The sequence below is a fragment of the Orcinus orca genome, chromosome 3, assembly GCF_937001465.1.
Source record: "Orcinus orca chromosome 3, mOrcOrc1.1, whole genome shotgun sequence".
NCBI lineage: Eukaryota > Metazoa > Chordata > Mammalia > Artiodactyla > Delphinidae > Orcinus > Orcinus orca.
In genome coordinates this window covers 178,735,949-178,755,647 of record NC_064561.1, presented here as the reverse complement: position 1 = coordinate 178,755,647, position 19,699 = coordinate 178,735,949, and the positions used below count along the sequence as shown (strand labels likewise).

The following is a 19,699-nucleotide window of genomic DNA, read 5'->3' as shown; positions in this document are numbered from 1 at the left end:
GCTTGCGGGCTCTAGAGTGCAGGCTCAGTAGTTGCGGTGCACGGGCTTAGTTGCTCCGTGGCATGTGGGATCTTCCCGAACCAGGGCTCAAACCCGTGTCCCCTGCACTGGCAGGCAGATTCTTAACCACTGGGCCACCAGGGAAGCCCCAAAGGCATTTCTTAGAGATGGCTTGTCTTTCTTGGTAATCAAGACTGAAGAAAGAATAATTTATAAAAATTTCCATCACCCAAACTTTATATATTTTCTATCATGTTACTATAAACATGCTTAATGCACCCAAAGGCATTCCAAATAAACTGCTATTTGTTTGAAAAAACATAGGAGACACCGACAGTGAAAAAACATTTTCAAAAGTATAAGGAAATAGTTAAGAATCATTCAGCCTTGAAATTGCCAGGAACGCAGTGTCATAAGTCCTTAGAGAATCAAGACAATAAAACCTGCAATGGAGGAATCAGCATTGAAATTAATTAGATCACCTGCCCATTAACTGCTAAGCTGTGGAAAATTTAATCATGATAGGTGAGGGATGATTTCTTGCAAGAAATCCATTCATTAAAAACACAGCCAATATCTTAATGCTTGAATAAGTTTCAAATCACCTCCAAACTAAACATTTCTAACTTTGGTTAAAGGCAGCAGCTGCTTCCTAAAAGAAAACTGTTCAAAGTGACAGTCACAGCCCCTATCGTGCAGGTTAAGACCACACTCCAGTGGCTTATGGATTCCCACACAAACTCCTCGAGGTTTAGAACTCCCACTTTAAAGCTGAGGAGATGTGGGCTCAAGTAGGTGAGTCCATTTGCCCTACCCCATGCAGCTAGAAGAGGCAGGAGCCACAGTGTTACCCAAGTCTGTCGAGCGCCAAAGCCCGATCTCTTCCTGTGACCTCTGGCTGCTTCTCCACCGAGGGATGACAGCAGCATTGCTGGCCACCGAGGCCACCCATCCTACTAGGGACTTTTGTCCTCGGTTGTCCAAAATTCTGTTATTTGTGGCTCAGGCCTGTGGCGGGGTGGGGGGAGGAATGCTGTAGACGCTAGAGTTCAGCTGTGCCGAAAGGCAATTTCATTATCTCCCCATTAAGTATTGTTTGTGCTGTGAGACGGTAGCGGTTTCCATAACCAGTAAGAAAAGGACCTGCGCACCATTGCCACGAGTGCCTCCGCCAGGAAGACTCGCAGACGTGGAGAGGAGCGAACAAAGATCAGCCCAACCGCTGTCAAGGGGGAGCAAGGTTTTCATTGTATTCAGATGCTCATAATGGATCAGTCTCCAGCATCATTTCATCTGAAATCGGTTCGCGTGAAAACCGTCATACTAGGTAGGTGTCCATCCTCAGACTCGCAAGCCTTTGGCCAGGCTGGTCGCCAAGGAAACGTGCGGGAAGCAGCCCTGCGCGGTCCTTCCCGCGGTCCCAGTGCATCGGGGGCACATCAGGGGTCGCCCGCTGGCCCGGGAGGTCCACACAGGGACCCTGAGGCCGGCGCCACACCGCGTCCCCCCTTCCCCTCCCCCCCCCCAGTGCCATCCCTCTCGCCCGCGCCCTTCGGGCCATGCGAGGGCGTCAGGCCGGAGAAATGTGACCGAAGCCGGGAGCCTTGATGCTGGGGATGTCGTTCTTCCGGTAGAAGTCGGCCTTCACGTGGCCGGCGCGGCAGTGATCCCGGTTCGGGGGCTCCACAGGCTGGTGGATGCGCCACCCATAGACAGAAGACGTCAGCACACACACTGGCCTCTCGCGCTCCTGTTGGGGGTGAGGGTCAGGGAGCAGAGCGCTCTTACCTGTCCAGCCCGCGTGCCGCGCATCTGCGCCCCATCTCCACCTGGCTTCTTAGGACCCCTCCACGCTGACGCCGCGGGAGGGGGACCTCTTTAACCAATTCACACCCTGTCCCCTCTGCTCAGGGCCTGCCGCTGTCCTCAAGTCTTTCAGAGGAAAGACCAAGGTCTCGCACGGGGCAACAGGTACCCACTGACTTCAGGGTCCTGTTCCTCCCCGTCTCCTCCCTTCTCCCCGAGCTCCTACTGCCTGTCTTCTGTCCGCCTTCTTCCTTCTCCCAGATACACATCTCCCCAGATCTCCCATCTCCCCAGACCTCTCATCTCCCCAGACCTCTCATCTCCCCAGATCTCCCATCTCCCCAGACCTCTCATCTCCCCAGATCTCCCATCTCCCCAGACCTCTCATCTCCCCAGATCTACCATCTCCCCAGACCTCTCATCTCCCCTATCCCCCATCTCCCCATGCTCCATCCCCCAGACACCCTCATCTCCCCAGGCCCCCCATCATGTCCCCAGCCCCCTTCATCCCTTTCATTTTCTCCATCCCCTTAAAAGGCTGTATTTCTCTGCATACCACTTATCAATACCTGGCATCCAGGTCATTATTTATTTGGCTTTTATTTTTCTGTCTCCTCGTGGGAATGTCAGCTCTAGGAGGACAGACACTTCTGTTTTCTTCCCTTTATACTCAGTGGCACATGGGAGGTGCTCAAAAACTCTGACTGGATCTAAGTCATGCCAGGTGTGTGCTTATGAGAGAAAAGCACTAACTTCACTACCAACTTGGAATGAATTAACTCAAACCAAAACAACAGAACAACAAAGTTAATGTCTGTGCCTTAAGTGGTGATACTTCATAGTACCTCCATCACTTAATTTCACAGCAGTTAAAGGTTTCTTTGAAAGTGACACGGTGGTATTCTTAAACATTAGTTGCCACAGGCAAAAATCCTCTGATCCAAAAAGGAATCCCACCAGAAGCTTTTTCATCCAGATTTCTGTGTATTGTATAAAGATTATGATATTAATACAGAATCCAGATCTTAATAAACATACTGTCCTCGGATCAGATTTAGAGAGACAATGTCCTAGTGTGGAAGAGGGTCTAACCCAGCGGCAGGTGGGCTCGACCATGCCAAGGGGATGCACAGCCTCCTTCCTCCACCCCATCCCTATCAACCCCCCTCTCTACGCCCACACCTCCAACCCACCACCCACCCCCCTGTACCTGCTGTGAGCCTGACCTTCTCACCCTGTGAGTTTGGTTCCCTCTGTTGGTCACCACCCACCCTGTGCAGCTGACGAGAAGCAAAGCCCTTCCTCTCAGAAAACCAGAGATAAAAGCAGAGATAAAAGAAGAACGGAGCCGTATGTGGTACATACAGTGGCCTGGTAACTTGGGAGAAATACTCTTTCCTGCATGTGTGGTTTCATCCCTGGAAGGCCAGTGTTCTTAGAACTATGATAGCCAGGCCTGGGAGGTTAAGCAAAGACCTATTTATCTATTGAAAAGAACTCCTGAGTTTTGCTGTCATGGAACTGTTACATTCTAGAGGACTAACCAACAGTCACAAAAATTAATACACAGTTTAACATGGCAGAATGGAGTGAGCTGTGACAGTAGCTTAGTCTTCACTTCCTGGCACAGTGAGACAGAGGAGAGCCTCACAAAGGCGAGTTACGTGCAGCCAACTGCACACAGTGCTAAGTAAACACACACACAGTGAATCTGTTCACACCCAGCGATACCCTGCCTTACTATTACCTCCTCGTTAACATGAAGTCCCAGGCTTTTTGCATGTTCTCTGTCGTCTCGGTGCAATTTCTGATTATAACCTGGGTTCCTCTTAAAAACACAGTCATAGAGGGAAATGATTCCGGTCTGGGAATAAAAAGAGAAAGAAAGCCATGGTTTATTCAAGGGCTGACCTGTGGAAGCTTCATGCGGCTTGAGAGCCCAAACTCTCCCTGATGAAGAGTGGAGATGTATAGAGATTCCCGACTGCACCGAACGTGTGTGGGGAAGGTCACCACCCCTCGGGCAGTGACCAGAGCAGGGACGCCAGGCCCCAAGTTCCTGAGAGGCCCGACAGGATGGAGATGTTTCCAGGGACACTTTTCCTAGACTGTTACAAACGCCTTCTTCCCAGAGGAGGCTCCTGGCTCTCCCTGACTCCACCCTAGGGCTCAAGTCTTAAAATTATGATAATCCACTCAATATATGTGTTTTCTCCTCCATTTTTTTTTTTTTTTTTTTTTTTTTTTAGCCATGCCGCGTGGCATGTGGGGTCTCAGCTCCCTGACCAGGGATCTTACCCGCGCCCCCTGCAGTGGAAGCTTGGAGTCTTAACCACTGGACCGCCAGGGAAGTCCTTCTCCTTCATTTCTACTTTTCTTGAATTTCTCAAATTTTGTATAATAGGCTTGTACTGCTTTGAAAAACTAACAATAACTGAATACTAGGACAATATACCCAAATAGAAGTTCTCCCTCTCTAGAGAGAAATATTTTCTTTAATCATATGTGGCAGCTATAAAAACTGTAATTCATATGTATATGAACACATATATTTGGTATATGTTATATATGTGTATATATACATATGTATAATATACACATATATCCAAACATAGTATAAAATACTCACACGCACAGCTCTAATGTGTTAGAAAATGATCCCATTAACAGAGCTGCCATCTGTAACATCTCCATTTTTTTATCCCCAATTTTCTTACTACAAAAATAAAACTGCCTCATTTGGTAGCTAGTAAAAGGAAAAGAAATCCACGCGTTAGCTGATCTTTAATCTTCGCCTTGTAAGTCAGGCCTGTCATTTCTGTTCCTCCAGCCCAGGGCCAGCTGCCTTGAATCCTCCAGCAGCAAAGGCAGATGCGCCACCTCGCTGGAATTTGGGATTGCGGGGCCTCTAACCTCTGCTTGCTTGTTTGTTTTTATCCTGAATAGTAATGTTAGAAGAGTCCCCCTCCGACAGAAGGACACAGAGGTAGAAGGTAACGGTGAAAAGGATGCACACTGTGTGCAGTCTGTTGGAAAACACATCCCGCCCATTCTCAGTGTGGGAACTCAAGAGCTGCTGACAACAGCGGATACGGCTGGAGTGTGATGTACCTTCAGCCCAGCCGTGAAAACTCCTTCACAGCTCATCTGTCCTGTGCACAACGTGCCACTCCAGCTCGGGAAGGTTTGAAGATAACTCAGACATGGCTGCTGTCCTGGTGCCATTAACCATCTAGTCAGGAAAACAACGCCATCTTTTAGAAACATGATTTTCAAGTTCTTCAGAATTTCAGTGGTACCACGTTCAAGGCACTTATTCAGTGATGCTGGAATCCTGGTTTGCCTACGTTCCGAGTCACTCCAAGTGACTAGAGACAGGAGCCATGGCTTCTGAATCCGTGCCCTGATGGTCATTTAATGAGGTCACCTCGCAGGAGCTTCTTCTTGGCTTTGTCTTCCCTCCCCCACTCAGCTGCTGGGCCTGTGCACGCATTGGTTTGGCCGGCTCTGACTTTCACGCCTCCTGAAGGCCACCTACACCCTACAACCTCCTGAAGGTAACCTTGTACTCATGGGATTAAAAAGCAAAAGACCCAAATCAGTGGAGAGGTGACACATTATTCAGCTTTTGGTACTGTGAACATTGGCTAGCTGTTTGGGAAAAAAAGAAAAAGAAAGCTGGGTCTTCACATCACACTATGGACAAAAGTAAACTCTGGATGGATTAGAAAAATAACTGAAAGGAAAACCCACAAGGGACCTCCTAGGCAAGAAAGCAATGGGGAAATATCACAAAGAAAATATCCATCACTTTGACCATGTAAAAACCAGACATTTGCTTATCAAATAAAATTCAAACTTAAAAAACCTTTAGGAAATGAAGAAGAAATCTCAGTATCTTTAACATCAGTGTGTAGGATGTCCACAGAAGCAGAAGCTGGTGGGGTAGGCTGGGTGCTCACTTCTAGCCTAGAGAGATTAAGCAAACCGCACAGGAAACCTTTTTCTGGGTAAGCTACCAGGCCAGCGGGTCCGGCAGAGACACAGCAGAAGCTCAAGGATGCCACCCACTCTGCTGGGATGGTGGGACACAAATTCTCCAAAGGAGCATGCTCGCCTTCTGTAAAGGGGGTATTGCAATGCAGGCCCTTCCCTTTGGGGTTCAGAGCTACTGGCCAGGCCCGGCAGAGGCAGACACGAACAGTAACTTGAAACCCCATCACCCCTACATCGCCCGCATTTACACGGTAATGTAGGCTGGGCTCTTGGTCATAATGTAGATTTTCCATTGTCACTGGAATCCCTCCTGGCCTGACTGACCCGTGAAATGGGTGTGTTTCGGGAAAGAGCTGCCGTGGGCAACAGAATGACCTGGTTTCCTAGGACCGAGCACCTGAGTGGGAGCTGCACCTGCAGCCAGAGCCCTTCTGCACCCTGAGAACCTTGGGCCAGAGAGGAGGAGGCCAGCGGCCAGTCTCTGCTCCCTGCAGTGACTAGCTGCTCCCAGGTGTGTGGCTCAGCCCTGACAGAAGAGGAAACAGGGATCCCCCTTGTGCTGGCTTCCTGTGCAGGTGGCCCATTCCCGCCTGCCCCTCCTGAACTGAGTAAGCCCCTGGGGTCCTTGGACTTGTCCTGGGAGAAAGACTAAAGAGGGAGGAACGAACTCAAGAACAGAATGAGAATGCCATCGCTGTTACCTGAACGAGGAAGGAAGTCTTGCTTCATTCTGTCCCCTATGATGGAGAAACCCACTGCAATATGCAGCTTTACAGAATAATGCCTATTTCTTCTCATTCTAATTGGGTCTCCTAAAATACTCTATGAAAGTAAGATCTATGAGCAGCAATGCCGGACTCCCATCCCCAGGATTAGGTACCAACAGCCTACTATATCTTAGAAGAGTCTTTATTGGAAATCTCACTGCTGACGGATGTGATCAGAATCTTTAAGTCTTCTGTGTGGGGATTTTGCTTACTCAGGACTTTCCAGAGTAAAAACGAGTTTTTTTCTATCATTGAAAAATAAGAAAAATTTAATCCATCACCAGGCAGGCAGCCTTACTTAGTAATGTGACTGTCCATTTCCAAATCCTAATCAAACCAAAAGTCTGGGTTTTCCCGGATTTTAATTATTAATCTTTCTTCTTTCAGTCTTCTTTATTCCTTTATGATTTGAAGCAAAATGATATTAAGAAAAGCCAAACTGGATTTAGATGCTGCCACAAAACAGAGCTTCTGGGTTCCTGATATTTTGCTATTAAAATCTCTCAAGGGATTTCCTCTATTTCACAGATGACTTTTTTTTTTTAAAGGCAAAGCAGAGCCCCTTTATTTTTCTCTCATGATTTCCTTAGCTCCTTTGTGTTTTGAGTATCATTATAATGTATTCTGGTCTTATTCTGGTCGTGGTGTCTGATCGCCCACCATCAGTTTCCCTATGGTGACCCCTACTCCTAACACTGAAAAATCACTCCAGTCTGTAACCCTGGGCTGACGCCGTAAGACCAGTGGGGGCCTTCAGTTTTCAGCCTCCAAAGCACATTGGGTCTACTTTGTGTCAGGCACTCTCCTAGACTCTGGAACAGAAATAGGGAGACCCTACTTTAAAGGAGACCACCTAAAGGCTGGGAATGGAAATAAACCCACTAATTAAAATATCTCAACATAACACCCAGGGAGGAACAGAGGTATGTACAAAGTACAGTAAGCACCAAAGAAGGAAGGATCAGCTTTTGTCTGGCCTGGGGGTAACAAGTGGATGCAAATGAAGTTGACAGGAGGGACCACACCACTGTAGCCAAGGCCACTGGGGAGTAAGCTCCCTGTGTGTTAAATTCATATGTTGAAGTCCCAACCCCTAGTACCTCAGAACATGACCTTATTTGGAAATAAGACTACTGAAGGTGAAATTAGTTGAGGTCAGACTGGGATAGGGTGGGTCCCTAATCCAATAAGACTGGTGCCCTTATTAAAAGAATTTGCACACAGACACAAATGGGCAGAAAGTGAAGATGATATGAAGAGACACAGGGAGAAGACAGCTGAGCTAGGGAGAGAGGCGGGGGGACAGCTTCCACGGTGGCCACAGAGGGACGGTACTGGGCAGAGTCACCCTTCTGATCCCTGTTGGACGCTTAGCATGAGAAATAAGCTTTGTTTCAGGCCACTGAGACTGTGGGGGTTGTTCGTTACTGCAGCATAACCTAGCTTATCATGACTAATGCAAGTTGATAAACAAGGAAGAAGTCCTAGCCTACCACCTCCAGCCCACAGGGTGCCTGGGGGCTGTCTCTTCTGGGGTTGTGGGCTTTATTATACCCAGTGCCTTCTCCCAAACTTGGAAGCTCTCTTCCTCCCAGAAGTTACACAAACTCTCACACAAATAGTTGGGGGAAGATTTTGAGCAAACTGAGATTCAAATCCTTTATTTTCTCCTCCCTTTCAGACCATTCTGCATATAAATGCACTCTTCATTGTAAGTTTCCATCACAATTAGGCCAGGGCCAAGTGACCATCTCTGGCCAGGAAATGTGGGTGAAACCAGTGGACGCCATCTCCTAGGCCTGGTCCCTAAGAAACTCACAGCAGGCCTCCACACTCTCTCTCCTTGCTCACTGACCAGCAATTTAAAGGATCCAGGGAAAGACCCAAAGTCCCAAAGATTCCCAGGCCCTGGCAATAATGGAGTCACTAAAACAGAGAAGCTCAGTTTCCCAAGTAACTGCATTAAGAAGGCCCGCCCAGGAGAAACATACATGTTGGGCTGTATTTCATTACGTTATGTTTATATGCTTAAGGCCACCGGCGCACTTATGTTAACAACCTGCTCTCTGGAGAAAAAAGACCTGATTTGTAGTGTTTGCTAATTTCTGTGGTGTAAATACTCCCACCATGGCCAATTTCAGGCTTCCAATTGAATGCAGAGTTCAGAAGAGATGCTAAAAGTCCCCTCTTTGTCAGTATGATCAGGCTCTGACACACCACTAGTTAAGACTCTCAGGGTTTGGGGCCCATTTGTTTGCATAGCACATCCTAGCCCACCTTTATTAATAAGGTTATGACCGAGCTCCTCTCATCTCCTCTCCTCAGGGGCCATAGTACTGCTCTCTCTCACCTGGAGGCATTCAGGTACTGTTTGCCTACCCAGAGCTTTGTGACCTACTTTTAAAACTGAAAATTCCCAAGGTGACTGAAAATGGTTTTCTTTGATTCATAAGGGCCTCATTTTACTTCTGATAAATTCAGTGCTTCTCCTTGGGAGTCAAGCAGTGTATGAAGCTTAAGGAGTATGTTTTCATTAATTTTAATATTGTTCAAAATTCTATCTCTCAGAAGAAATGTCGCTTGTCAAGGACATAATGATAACTTTTTACAAAGGACAATACTCAACTATTCTCTTTGGTTTGTGGCAAAGATTGTATTTCCTCTCTGGTGTGTTAAGATCACAAGTTTGGGAAATTTTCATAACTTTCCAAATAATCTGAATAGTTTATCAATTTAATAAGAATGAAGCCAGTTGCCTTCTCTCTTCCATTGATACCAGCTCCCTATTCGCCCCCTCTTCCGCCCCCTGCCCCCCAGCAATTCACATCGAGGAAGAAAGGGCCATCCACGGGGGCTGAAACCTGAATCTACTCTTACATGTTGTCACTTGGTCAAATATATTGGGGAAAATGCTGTTTGTTTTCATGTATCATTTGCTTGTTGTACTTCTTAAAAGGGGATGATTTTGAAAAAAAGTCTGAGATACACTATTAAATGAAAAGAGCATGCTGCAAATATACACACGTAGATGTGTGATTGTGTGTGAACATGTTCTTATATTTAAAAGTTTGACATACATGACTGCATTCATAAACACATGTGGAAAGGCATGCACCATGTGCTCACATGGGTGGTCATGACTGGTGGGAACCAACTGGTAGGAAATTCCCTATTCCTGGTGTTTCCTTCCAGAGGAATCACTTCCGCTAGAAGGGCACACATGACCTCTCCTCTCACTCCTTTCTCCCTCTTGGGTGACCTGCCCCCCTTCCACCTGCCCTGGAGGAAGACACTCAGCCCCACCCTCCAGGCCTTAAGTTCCCAGGGGCAGGTCACTGAAGAGTACAAGTGCAGTCAGCCCAGACAGAGAGAGGCAACCAGAGTCCACTCCCAAGTTTAGTCCCCCGAGGAGAAGAGCAAGGTCAAGGATAACCCAAACAGCAGATAATCCAAAAGGAAACCTCTGTTTAGTCTAAGAAGCTAAGCTCATCAATCGCTGACTTGTCTCTCTGTTTATTCATTTATTCATTTATTCATCCTCACTGGTTCATCAGCGGCTATTTATGACCCACCAACTATGAGACCGTGGGCACTCTTTCTATCGCTGATAGAGGAGTCGCACAAATAAATCCCTGCCCTCATGGAGCTCATATTTCAATAGGAGAGAAAAAACCAACAAGATAACCAAGTAAAATATTTAGTAGGTTAGATACTAATACATGCAAAGGAGAAGATCAGGCAGGATGGGGAGTGTGCCTTGGTGGGCAGGGGGCGGGGCACGCACACTTGCATTTGGCTAGTACACATTGGGACGGGAGTGCACGCGGGTGCAAGATGGATAAGAGAGAGAAACTTGCCTAGATTTTGACAGGTGGCCCAGCAACAGAACTGGAGCTCATGTGTCCTCCACAGCCCCTAGGAGTGGCCAAGCCTGTATGGCAGATGTACTTGATGCCTAAAGGTGAAGAGGGTCCAGGAAGGGCTTGGGGAGCTGGTACTTAATGCTTCCTGTATCCTGGACGTGGACATAGGGACACCCCTTTGCACCTCTGTGCAGTCAACACCCATCGTTATGTTTACCAAGCGCTTGGCTGCACGAGGCAAAGGAAATTCAGTATCAGGAGGGTAAAGAAACAGTCAGCCCCTTGCCTCTTTCTCTCCACCACACACCGTCACAGAAAGTCGGCTAATCCCACCAACACTAAGGTTAGATTTTCTGAGCAAAGCTTCACTCAAGACACAGCTACCCACAATTCACATTAGCATGAAGGAAAGCATATTCTAAAACTGCCTAAGATTTTTTTTTTAATGTAACTTTTAGACTTTGAGAAATTTAATCAAAACTGTCATAAAAGGGCATTCTCCTTTGACTTAGCCTTTCCATTTCAGTAGCAGAAATGTTGCACGAGGCAGAAGAAGAAAAAAGTAATTTAAAAACATCATTGAACTGAATCTATGGAACACTATTTCGTAGAAAAAGCCCACACTGCTAGAGGCTCCCTAGGGAGCAGGACAGCACTTGATAGCATTTTCGCTGGCAGCTTTAGAGGACAAATTTGTCTTAAGATCCAGGGTATTACTGGGGCTTTAACTAAGTGTGCTGCTGCAAGAGCTTTGACTCTGGGCTCCTGCGGGGGAGATGCCTTATAGAACATCAGGAACCACCAGAGTGACACGCAGACTACCTGCCTCACCTGCGTTCATTTCCAACAGTGAACAAGATGGAGGATAAAAGGCCCCAGGACCGGTCCCTCAATGAAAGGAAACTCTAATCATCACTAAGAAGAACAAATAATAATAAGAAGAGCTCTTCTTACATTGGGCTTACTACGTGCCACTTTCCACCCATTAATTAAATTAATTCTCATAAGAGCTCCATGCATTTGGTGCTGTTCAATCCCTGATCCCGAGACGGGCAAGGTGAGACAGAGTGTTTGGTCTGTGACTTGAACTAATAACACAGAGGACTAATAATGCAGGACTCCTGGGCCTGTGCTACTAAGGAACTAACAGGTGAGTGTGACACACAGCAACTGACTTAAGAGCTACTTTTGCAATGTTTCTTCCCAGCTTTGAGCGGGGCCTGGAATTATTTACAAAGAATTTAGGGGCAGGTGAGACCCCAGCAAACCTGTGATACAGAGTTCATCCTTTTTAGTCCAAATGATCTCAAGGTCAGAGAATCAGCTTCTGGAATCCTGTAGCTGATTGAATACCAGCACATACAAGGTCATTACTGCCATTGGTAGCTGGCTTGCAAATGGACTTTGAAATGTCTTTTGTTGTTCTTGCTGCTTTGAAGGCTTTTTTATTTAGTTGTTAACCTTTCTCCTGTCATTTTTTTCCCTGTGACGCTAAAGGCCTCAGGACTTGAATTTGCCTGTGACCCCAGCTATCAACAGTACTGAATTTTTTTTCTTAAAATCTGCTTTGCATTAATTTGTCTAAGGCCCATCCCTCCATTGGCAGTAAGACATCAGAGCAGATGTTGGCAAGCATTTTCTGTAAAGGGACATATAGTCACTGTTTTAGGCTTTGCAGGTGCCATGGTCACTGTTGCAACTATTCAACTCTGTGTGGTTGCCATTGACAATACTATACACATGGGCATGTGACTGTGTTTTAATAAAACTTTCTTAATTCAGGTGGCAGGGCAGATTTGGCCCAGGAGGCTTCCTATGCATGGCCCCTGCACCAGAGGGGTACATTTCTTGCCTACTTCCGATCTGCTTCCAAGTACGGAACCCTGGTCACCTCATACCTTGGGCGTCTCTCTGCCCCTTGGTTGATTTGGCCCCAGAAAGGTGGAGCCATGTGTCAGATTGGTGAATTTAGGAAGAATAAACTGAGTCTGCCAAACTCAACTCTGCCCCTTTTCCCTTGGTAGTGTCTGGCCCACAGGGGGTAGAGGGGATCTTCTCTGCTTTTCCCGGCGCCCACAACTCTAGTGGCTGGATGGGTAAATCCATCTGATTCAGAGCTTCAGTCTCCCCAGGCCCAAACCCATTTGCCCAGAGTCCTTAGCGGGATCCTGCACCCTGGCTTTTTTCTCTGACAGATATGTATCTTGGCCCCCACCTGCTTAATCCTTTATCTTATTTCCCTATAGCCTCAAAGTGGTAATCAATAAGACCCCTCAAAGATACACATAAAGTGGTGTACTGTGATTTTTTTCATTACGTCAAGAAGCCGGATAATACTTATATACTTTCAATAAAACAGCGTGGACCAACTTAAAACATCAAGACTCCTTGATTTTTGGCTGGTTCTCTCATGCTGTGCATTAATGCTATGCGTGACTCATAAATTCACTGGCAATAAGTTCTTTCAAAATATATTGCTCATGGGAGGAAAAGATATGAGGTCCATGGTGGCTGTGAGGTTGGGAACCACTGCTCTCAATCCCATTCCTGTCTTAATGGTCAGCAGAGATATTCAAGCCCGGGCCAGTCAGGAAACAGGGAGGCAAGGACATGAGCTACAGGCATCCCCTTTCTTCCTCCTGTCCTTTTGTCCTTCCATATCGTCAAAGCCAAGCAGAGAGGCGCTACCAGATACAAGAGATCCTCCTGGCTGAGGTTTATGTGTTGGTTTGCTGGGGCTGCCAAAACACGAAGTACCCAGAACCAGGGGCTAAGCAACAGACATACACTGTCTCACAGTTCTGGTGGCCAAAGTCGGAGATCAAGGTGTCAGCAGAGCTGGTTCCTTCTGAGGGCTGTGAGGGAAGGATCTGTTCCCAGCCTCTGTCCGTGGCTTACAGACAGCTGTCTTCTCCCTGTCCATTCACATCATTTCCCCTCTATGCAGGTCTGTCTCTGTGCCCAAATTGCCTCTTTTCCTAGACAGCAGTCATTTTGGATCAGGGCCCCCCACTAAGGACCTCACTTTGATTACCTCTGTAAAGACCCTGTCACCAAATAAAGTCACATTCTGAGGTGCAGGGGATTAAGACTCTAACACAATAATAGGGGGACACGGTTCAACCCCTTACAGTTGTCTAAACTAGAAACTACTGCTTCTGTTTGCACAGCTAAGCTCCGTGGTATCCTTTCACATGTGGCAAGTTCTCAAATGTGTGCTGACCTGATCTAAATGGGGATTCACTTGGGCTCTGTGGATTGTGGGTAGGGAGAAAAGGATGTGTTTGGTGGGAACACCTCACACATCAGGAGGGAAAGACCTCCTTCCTCCCAGGCACTTGGTTAATCTATAGATCCCTCTTCAGGCCACCCCTTATCACTGCAGGCTGAGCATCTCCAATCAATGCGCCTTTTAATAATGATGCCCCTGCTTCCCCAGCTGCAAGACAGGCTGCAGCAACGTACAGTACAAGACACTGGATGGAGACTTTTAGGAAAAACATGGAGAAGAAAGGAATAAATGACCCCCGCAAATTTTGAACGTTTCTTTTCCTTCCGCTTTTCTTCCTGCTTTGGCTGCAGGGTGGCCTTCGCAGACCCTCAGGCTTTCCCCACGACTCGTGTGTGCCTGGCGAGGCCCGGCCACAATCCTGGGACGCTCCCAGCCGCGCTCTCCCTGCCAGCGGCAGTTCAGCCCTGCCTCGAGGTTTCCTTGTTCGCAGGCGGGCTTCTAGGAGGGTTTCCGCGCCCTGGGCGGTCCGGGCGCAGTCACTGCGGCGAAAGCCTTCAGGTAGTGGCTGTTTTCGGGCCGGCCCAGGCCTGCGGCAGGCAGACCCCAGAAGCAGCGGTGCCCCTGCCGGCTGGGTGGCCCCGCGCTCCTGCGACCCTCCTCCAGATCCTGGGCACCAGGCCCACCTTGCTGCTCCCGGCAGAAGTAGAAGCCCAGGGGCTCTCCCTCACTTCCCGGGGGAAAGCTCGGCCCTAACTCACCCCTAAAAGGCTCCGAACACCCGCTGAGCAATCCCGGCCGCCCAGCCCGCACGCCCGGCCTCGCAGCCCCCTTCCAGGTGAGCGTTTTTCCCCTCCCCCCATCCCCACACCCGGCTCCGAGCCTGCCCATGCTTTCGTGGGGGGCGCGGGGGTCCACCTTACGCCGGTGGTCGTAGTCGCGGTACTCTGGGGTCTAGGAGCCCCAGAGGGAGGCCACTCTCCCACCCTCCCACCCCCTTTGACCCGTACGCACCCTGACTCCCTGCGCCCCGCCCCGAACCCCGCACAGGTAGTGCGGCTCAAGCCCGCCCCAGCTCTTCTGTGCAGCCCCGCCCCCGGAGTCCTAACCTGAATCTGCAGCCCCACCTCCCCGGCCCTCCACACTCCGCGGGGCGGCCCCGGCCTGCAGCCCCGCCCCCAGAAGCCCTCGCCGGCAGTGTAACCCCGCCCCCAGCATCCTCCCGGGCAGTGTAGCCCCGCCCCATCCCTTCTCCCTCTAACGCCCTCCCCGGAGGTGCCCCATTCCCCCTCCCCCAGGCCCCTCCGGGATAGTGCGGCCAGGCCCCCAGGACCCCTTCCTGGCAGTGAAACCCCGCCCCCAGCACCCTCCCCGCAGGGTAGCCCCGTCCCATCTCCCCTCCCCGAGTCCCCTCCCAGGCAGTGTGACCCCGCCCCCAGCACCCTCCTAGGCAGTGTGATCCCGCCCCTATTCTCCCTCCTCCCCCAACCCCCTCCCCGGACTGCAGCCCCGCCCCCAGCACCTCCCTGGCCCCTCCCCCGCAGTGTAGCGCTGCCCTCAATCCCCCCCCTACCTCCCGTCCCTGCTCTCCAGCCCGCCCCGCCCCGGGCCGCTCACCCTGCCCTGGCGGTAGTAGTAGCTGTACTCCTTGGGGTCCTGGCGCCGCGGCGGGACGTAGCTGAAGGCGGACTGCGCGGAGATGGGCGGCGGCCGGGGCTTGCCCCGCAGCGTGGCGGCGGTGATCTCCTCCTCCTCGTCCTCCATCCGGCCGCAGTGCTCGGTCCCGCCCCCCGAGGGGTCTGGTCCCAGTCAGCCCGCCGCAGGCTGCCCGGCGCCCGCGTTCGGCCGTTGCCTGGAAACCGAGGGGGCGCAAAGCTAGGCTGGACTGCGGGGCTGGGGGGGGTGGGGCCGACCCTCCCCCGCCCCCCGGCACCTCTGTGCACCCCCGGGTCTTTCCTTCTTGGAGCGTCGGGGGAACCTCACCGGCTAAAGCCGCTGCGGGTTTCCCGGGTGGGAGGCACCTCTGGGATCCGCACTTTCCACCCTGCTTACCCTTCTCCACGCAGTGTCGGTTCGTTCACTCAGAGAGACCGTTGTTCGCTGGGCAGTTAATGACCTTGCATCTACTGAGTGCCGGCGCTGGGGATGTAGCCTTGAACCAAGCAGCCCTTGTCCACCGGGATCTGACAGTCTGATGACGAAGACAGGTGATAGGTGTGAAAACGCAAGTAACTTGAAGAGGGTCTGGGACAGTGCTGCCCAGTAAGAAGATAGAGAGGGCCGCGTGTGTAATGTAAAACTTTCTGGCAACCTTGCTCTCATCCTCCCCTGGGCAGAGGTCCTCATAAAAGCACCAGCAAAGGAAAAAAAAAAAAACCTCTTATAGTCTACTGCCACTTTCAACCTCTCCAGTCTCTTTTAAAGACCGGATATAGGAGCTCAGCTAATGGTCAGGAGTCTTCACAAGCCTTACACAGGTGATCTGATCTCACACTTTGCAAAATGGGAGCAGTCGACACCAATTATCTTGAGACCTCAGTTACAAGTGAGACCGAAATCGTTTCATTGAAAAATCCTTTTCCACAGCTGTGTGGACGTGCTTCTGTTAGCTTCGATTTCAATTTCAATTTGTTCTGCACCAGACTGACAGCTGCACAGGGCATGGTTGCACACATACACTCGCTCTGATGGCCCAAGTCTGGCACACAGTAGGTACTCAACAGATACTTGGTGACTCAGTAAGAAATACAGCTGCCATAATGGCTTGTGTACCTTCTAAAGGTGAGTCTGAGACAAGGGCTTGGATGCTCTTGCTTTATTTGGGAGGTAATTCCAAGGAGCAGGCGGGAGGGACCAGAGGAGTGAGTGCAGCAGGGAAGTCTGTATAAGGCTGAATTCTCAAGGTCACCCCTGAGGGCAGCTGGAGCTCGACTTTGCCCAAGACTTTCTGAGGAGCCTGGAGCAGCCTCTCAGAACCACCTGCAGTTCAACATGAAGGCGCTTTTTATTTCTTGTTCCCAGTCCTCCTGGGGTGAGACTGCCTTCGGGTTTGTTCACTTCTGACTTTGTAGGACCCCTGCCCAGTGCTGCCTAGGCTCCCTGTGGGTCTCCTCGGTGCCAGAGAAGCCCTGGGGCTGACAGTGACAGGCACAAGGCATCAACCTGAGGCAGCGTGCTGCTGTCAGGAGGTGGGTGCAGCCCCATGGAACGGCCACCACCCTGGGGGTGGATTCAGATGTGAGGCTGAGAGGCTGCAGGGCGGGAAGCAGAGGTGGAGGAAACAACAGGTAAGACCAACTTTGCCAGTTTCAATTATCAAGAGATTTTAGTTCCTTTATAAAATAACATTTTTCCTCTATGATCCTATTATGTATTCTGGGGACATGAGTGGAATACAAGGTCAAAGAGTCTAATGTATTTAAGTCCCTTGTGTCTGTGACTTGTACTTGCAAAGTTCTGCGTGGGGAGAGGGAAGGATAAAAGAATGAAAACCCTGCTCTTAAAATAAGTGGGTTAATAGTACAAGAAGGCACGCTGAGTACAAGTTAACTCTGCAGGAGATCAGATCAGCTTTGTTTCACATGTTCAGGTCTACAGTCCTCCGCTCTACCAGCTGAGCTATCGAAGGGTGCACAGATGAGCTTTGTTTCAAATGCCAACCTCAGTAGTCTGGGATGTCTACCCCCCTAATCCCATGCCAGCCTCATGGATATACACCGGCGCCCGCAGCTGACCCTGGGTGATGACATTGCACTGGTCTGGCTTAGGTTGACATGGGCGTACTGACCGCTTACTGTTCATGCATCCTGCTCTGCAGGTCCACCGGGGCCTCGGCTGCCTGCAGCTCCCCGCTGGATGACACACTGGAGGGCGGCCTCCACTGCAGAAACTCAGGCAGTTCATGGGAGCATTGGAGGCGCCTAGTCCAAACTGCAGCTGGGACTTGCCCCGTTTCTCTTGACATCTGGGCAAAATGTAAGCAGGGGGAGACCTGGTAGGAAGAAGTTCTGTTAATTTGAGGCAGGGAAGGAGAAAGCTAATGCTGTGTGACATCAGCGTGTCACATGTCACATTAGTGGTGGTTTCAGCACATCTTGGGCGGTGTGTGTGTTATATTTATCATGAGTCCTCATGAGCCCACAGACTTGTTAAGTTCAGAAGAACCCTCTGGTTCTTTATGCTGATGAGAAAACTGAGATGTAGGTAGGATAAGTGACTTGATGCAGGTGACAGGGCAGTGGGTGCCCCTCCTGAAAGGTGTATGGAATATCTGGAAAGGGGGGGGCTGGTCTGAGGGAATGATTTTCTCCTTTGGAGCCCTCAGACCATTCAGAGATGGGGCCACAGCCTGGACAAAGCACAAAGCTTTAGCCCGCGATTCTCAGCCAGCGCACTGACACAGCCAAGGAACAAAGTGTCCAGATGGCCTCCTCTCCACCTGGTAAACCTTTGTTAACTGAGGTGGAGAGAGGGGGGAACATCACCTACGAATACATGAAAATGCCATCATCTTTCTAAAAAATCTGTTGAAAATGCAGACATTTTAAAACAAGGTTGATATCTCCATTTTAAGTTTGAAAGCTTTTACAATCATGTTATTTGTAAATGTCACTGTAAACTCATTTAAGTGGCCCAACATAATTGGACTTTAATTCACAGGCTTTAAAACAGCTTAACATCCCTTGGATTAAGTACTCCTCTGCTTTTATGATGGTTCAGAGTTAAGAGGGGTGGATGGACAAACACACATATCCGTCACCGGCTAGGAGAACTGCCCGTCTGTGTACCCAGCAAACCTAAAGGTCATTATGAACTCAAGGGGTATGAAAGGGTGCTCCTGCTGCACCTTTTCCAGATCCCCCATCAGTGCTGTTTGACAGTGAGGGTAACTGCATGACCCTGGCTCCTGCGACAGGGGAGCCACTGCCCGTCCTCCAAAGCATCTCCACAGGCTCTGGGGCACGGGCAGTGGTCTGTGGTGGGGTAACACGCCTTTACCTCACTCGACACCTCCTCCCTGGTAACGAGGCGTGAGTACTGCTGGTAGACTTAGAAAGCATGTTTGTCATCAGGTTTTTCCTGTAGGCTGCGTCACTCACTTGATGGAGTCCCTTGGAGTCACATTAAGCATCAAACTTATGAATCAAGACATATAAGTGCAAATTTAATTTTGGCTAGTTCACCTTGTCGATTTTGAAATCAAAATGCATGTGATTTTATAGATGCCCCCAATGAAAAACCCCCGATACTGACGGCTCTAGCAGTGAGCATAGACCACGTGCCAGAACCAGAGCTCCTTACAGAGGCTGGACCCCAGGGCTGAGACAGGAAATGGTAAGTGAGCCTGGGACATCCTCTTCTGCCGAGAAATTTTCAAAATCGAATGTGTCAAGGTCAAAAGGACAAAGAGGCCATCCTGAAGGGTATCCCACCGATCTAAAACAGGACATGTTATGCATCCAAAAGATGACTGTAATGGGCTGAAGCACATCAAGTACATAAAATGTCATGAATTCATAAGTATCCTAAACAAACACACAAAATACTGACCAGATAACCGCCTCTGTATTCTAAACCTTGACACAAGGAAAGACACATTTATCTCATTTTCTTTTCCTGTATAAACCTTATTTTATTTTTATTGGAGTATAGTTAAGATGTTGTGTTAGTTTCTGCTGTACAGCAAAGTGAATCAGTTATACATATACATATCCACTCTTTTTTAGATTCTTTTCCCATGTAGGTCATTACAGAGTATTGAGTAGAGCTCCCTGTGCTATACAGTAGGTCCTTATTAGTTATCTATTTTATATATAGTAGTGTGCGTGTGTCAATCCCAATCTCCCAATTTATCCCTCCCCCGCCTTTTCCCCTGGGTAACCATAAGTTTGTGTATAAACCTTATTTTAGAGTTCAAAAATAGTTGATGGGAGAAATTTCTTCTTTATAGATGAATACAAGTAAAGGAATAAAATAAAAGGATAATAAAAATAATAAAAGTAAAGGAATGATAGCGTTAGGAAATCCTTTTTTTTTTT

At 49.1% G+C, this 19,699-nt stretch overlaps 1 protein-coding gene across 2 annotated transcripts; it reads right to left on the bottom strand.

Annotated features, from left to right (window-relative positions):
- Positions 1-1,518: 1,518 nt before the first annotated feature.
- Positions 1,519-15,707, bottom strand: CFAP90 (cilia and flagella associated protein 90). Of its 2 annotated transcripts, none has more exons than XM_004274497.3 (3): positions 15,279-15,707; positions 3,554-3,670; positions 1,519-1,750 (listed from the first exon to the last, which is right to left on the bottom strand). In XM_004274497.3, exons 1-3 carry the CDS (start codon positions 15,423-15,425, stop codon positions 1,571-1,573), a joined length of 444 nt encoding a protein of 147 aa, XP_004274545.1. In that variant the 5' UTR covers positions 15,426-15,707; the 3' UTR covers positions 1,519-1,570. The 2 variants fall into 2 exon arrangements, with proteins under 2 accessions (XP_004274545.1, XP_049564200.1); XM_049708243.1 differs by lacking the exon at positions 15,279-15,707 and adding an exon at positions 4,918-5,271 and having other exon boundaries at positions 1,542-1,750.
- Between the last annotated feature and the right edge of the window lie 3,992 nt (positions 15,708-19,699).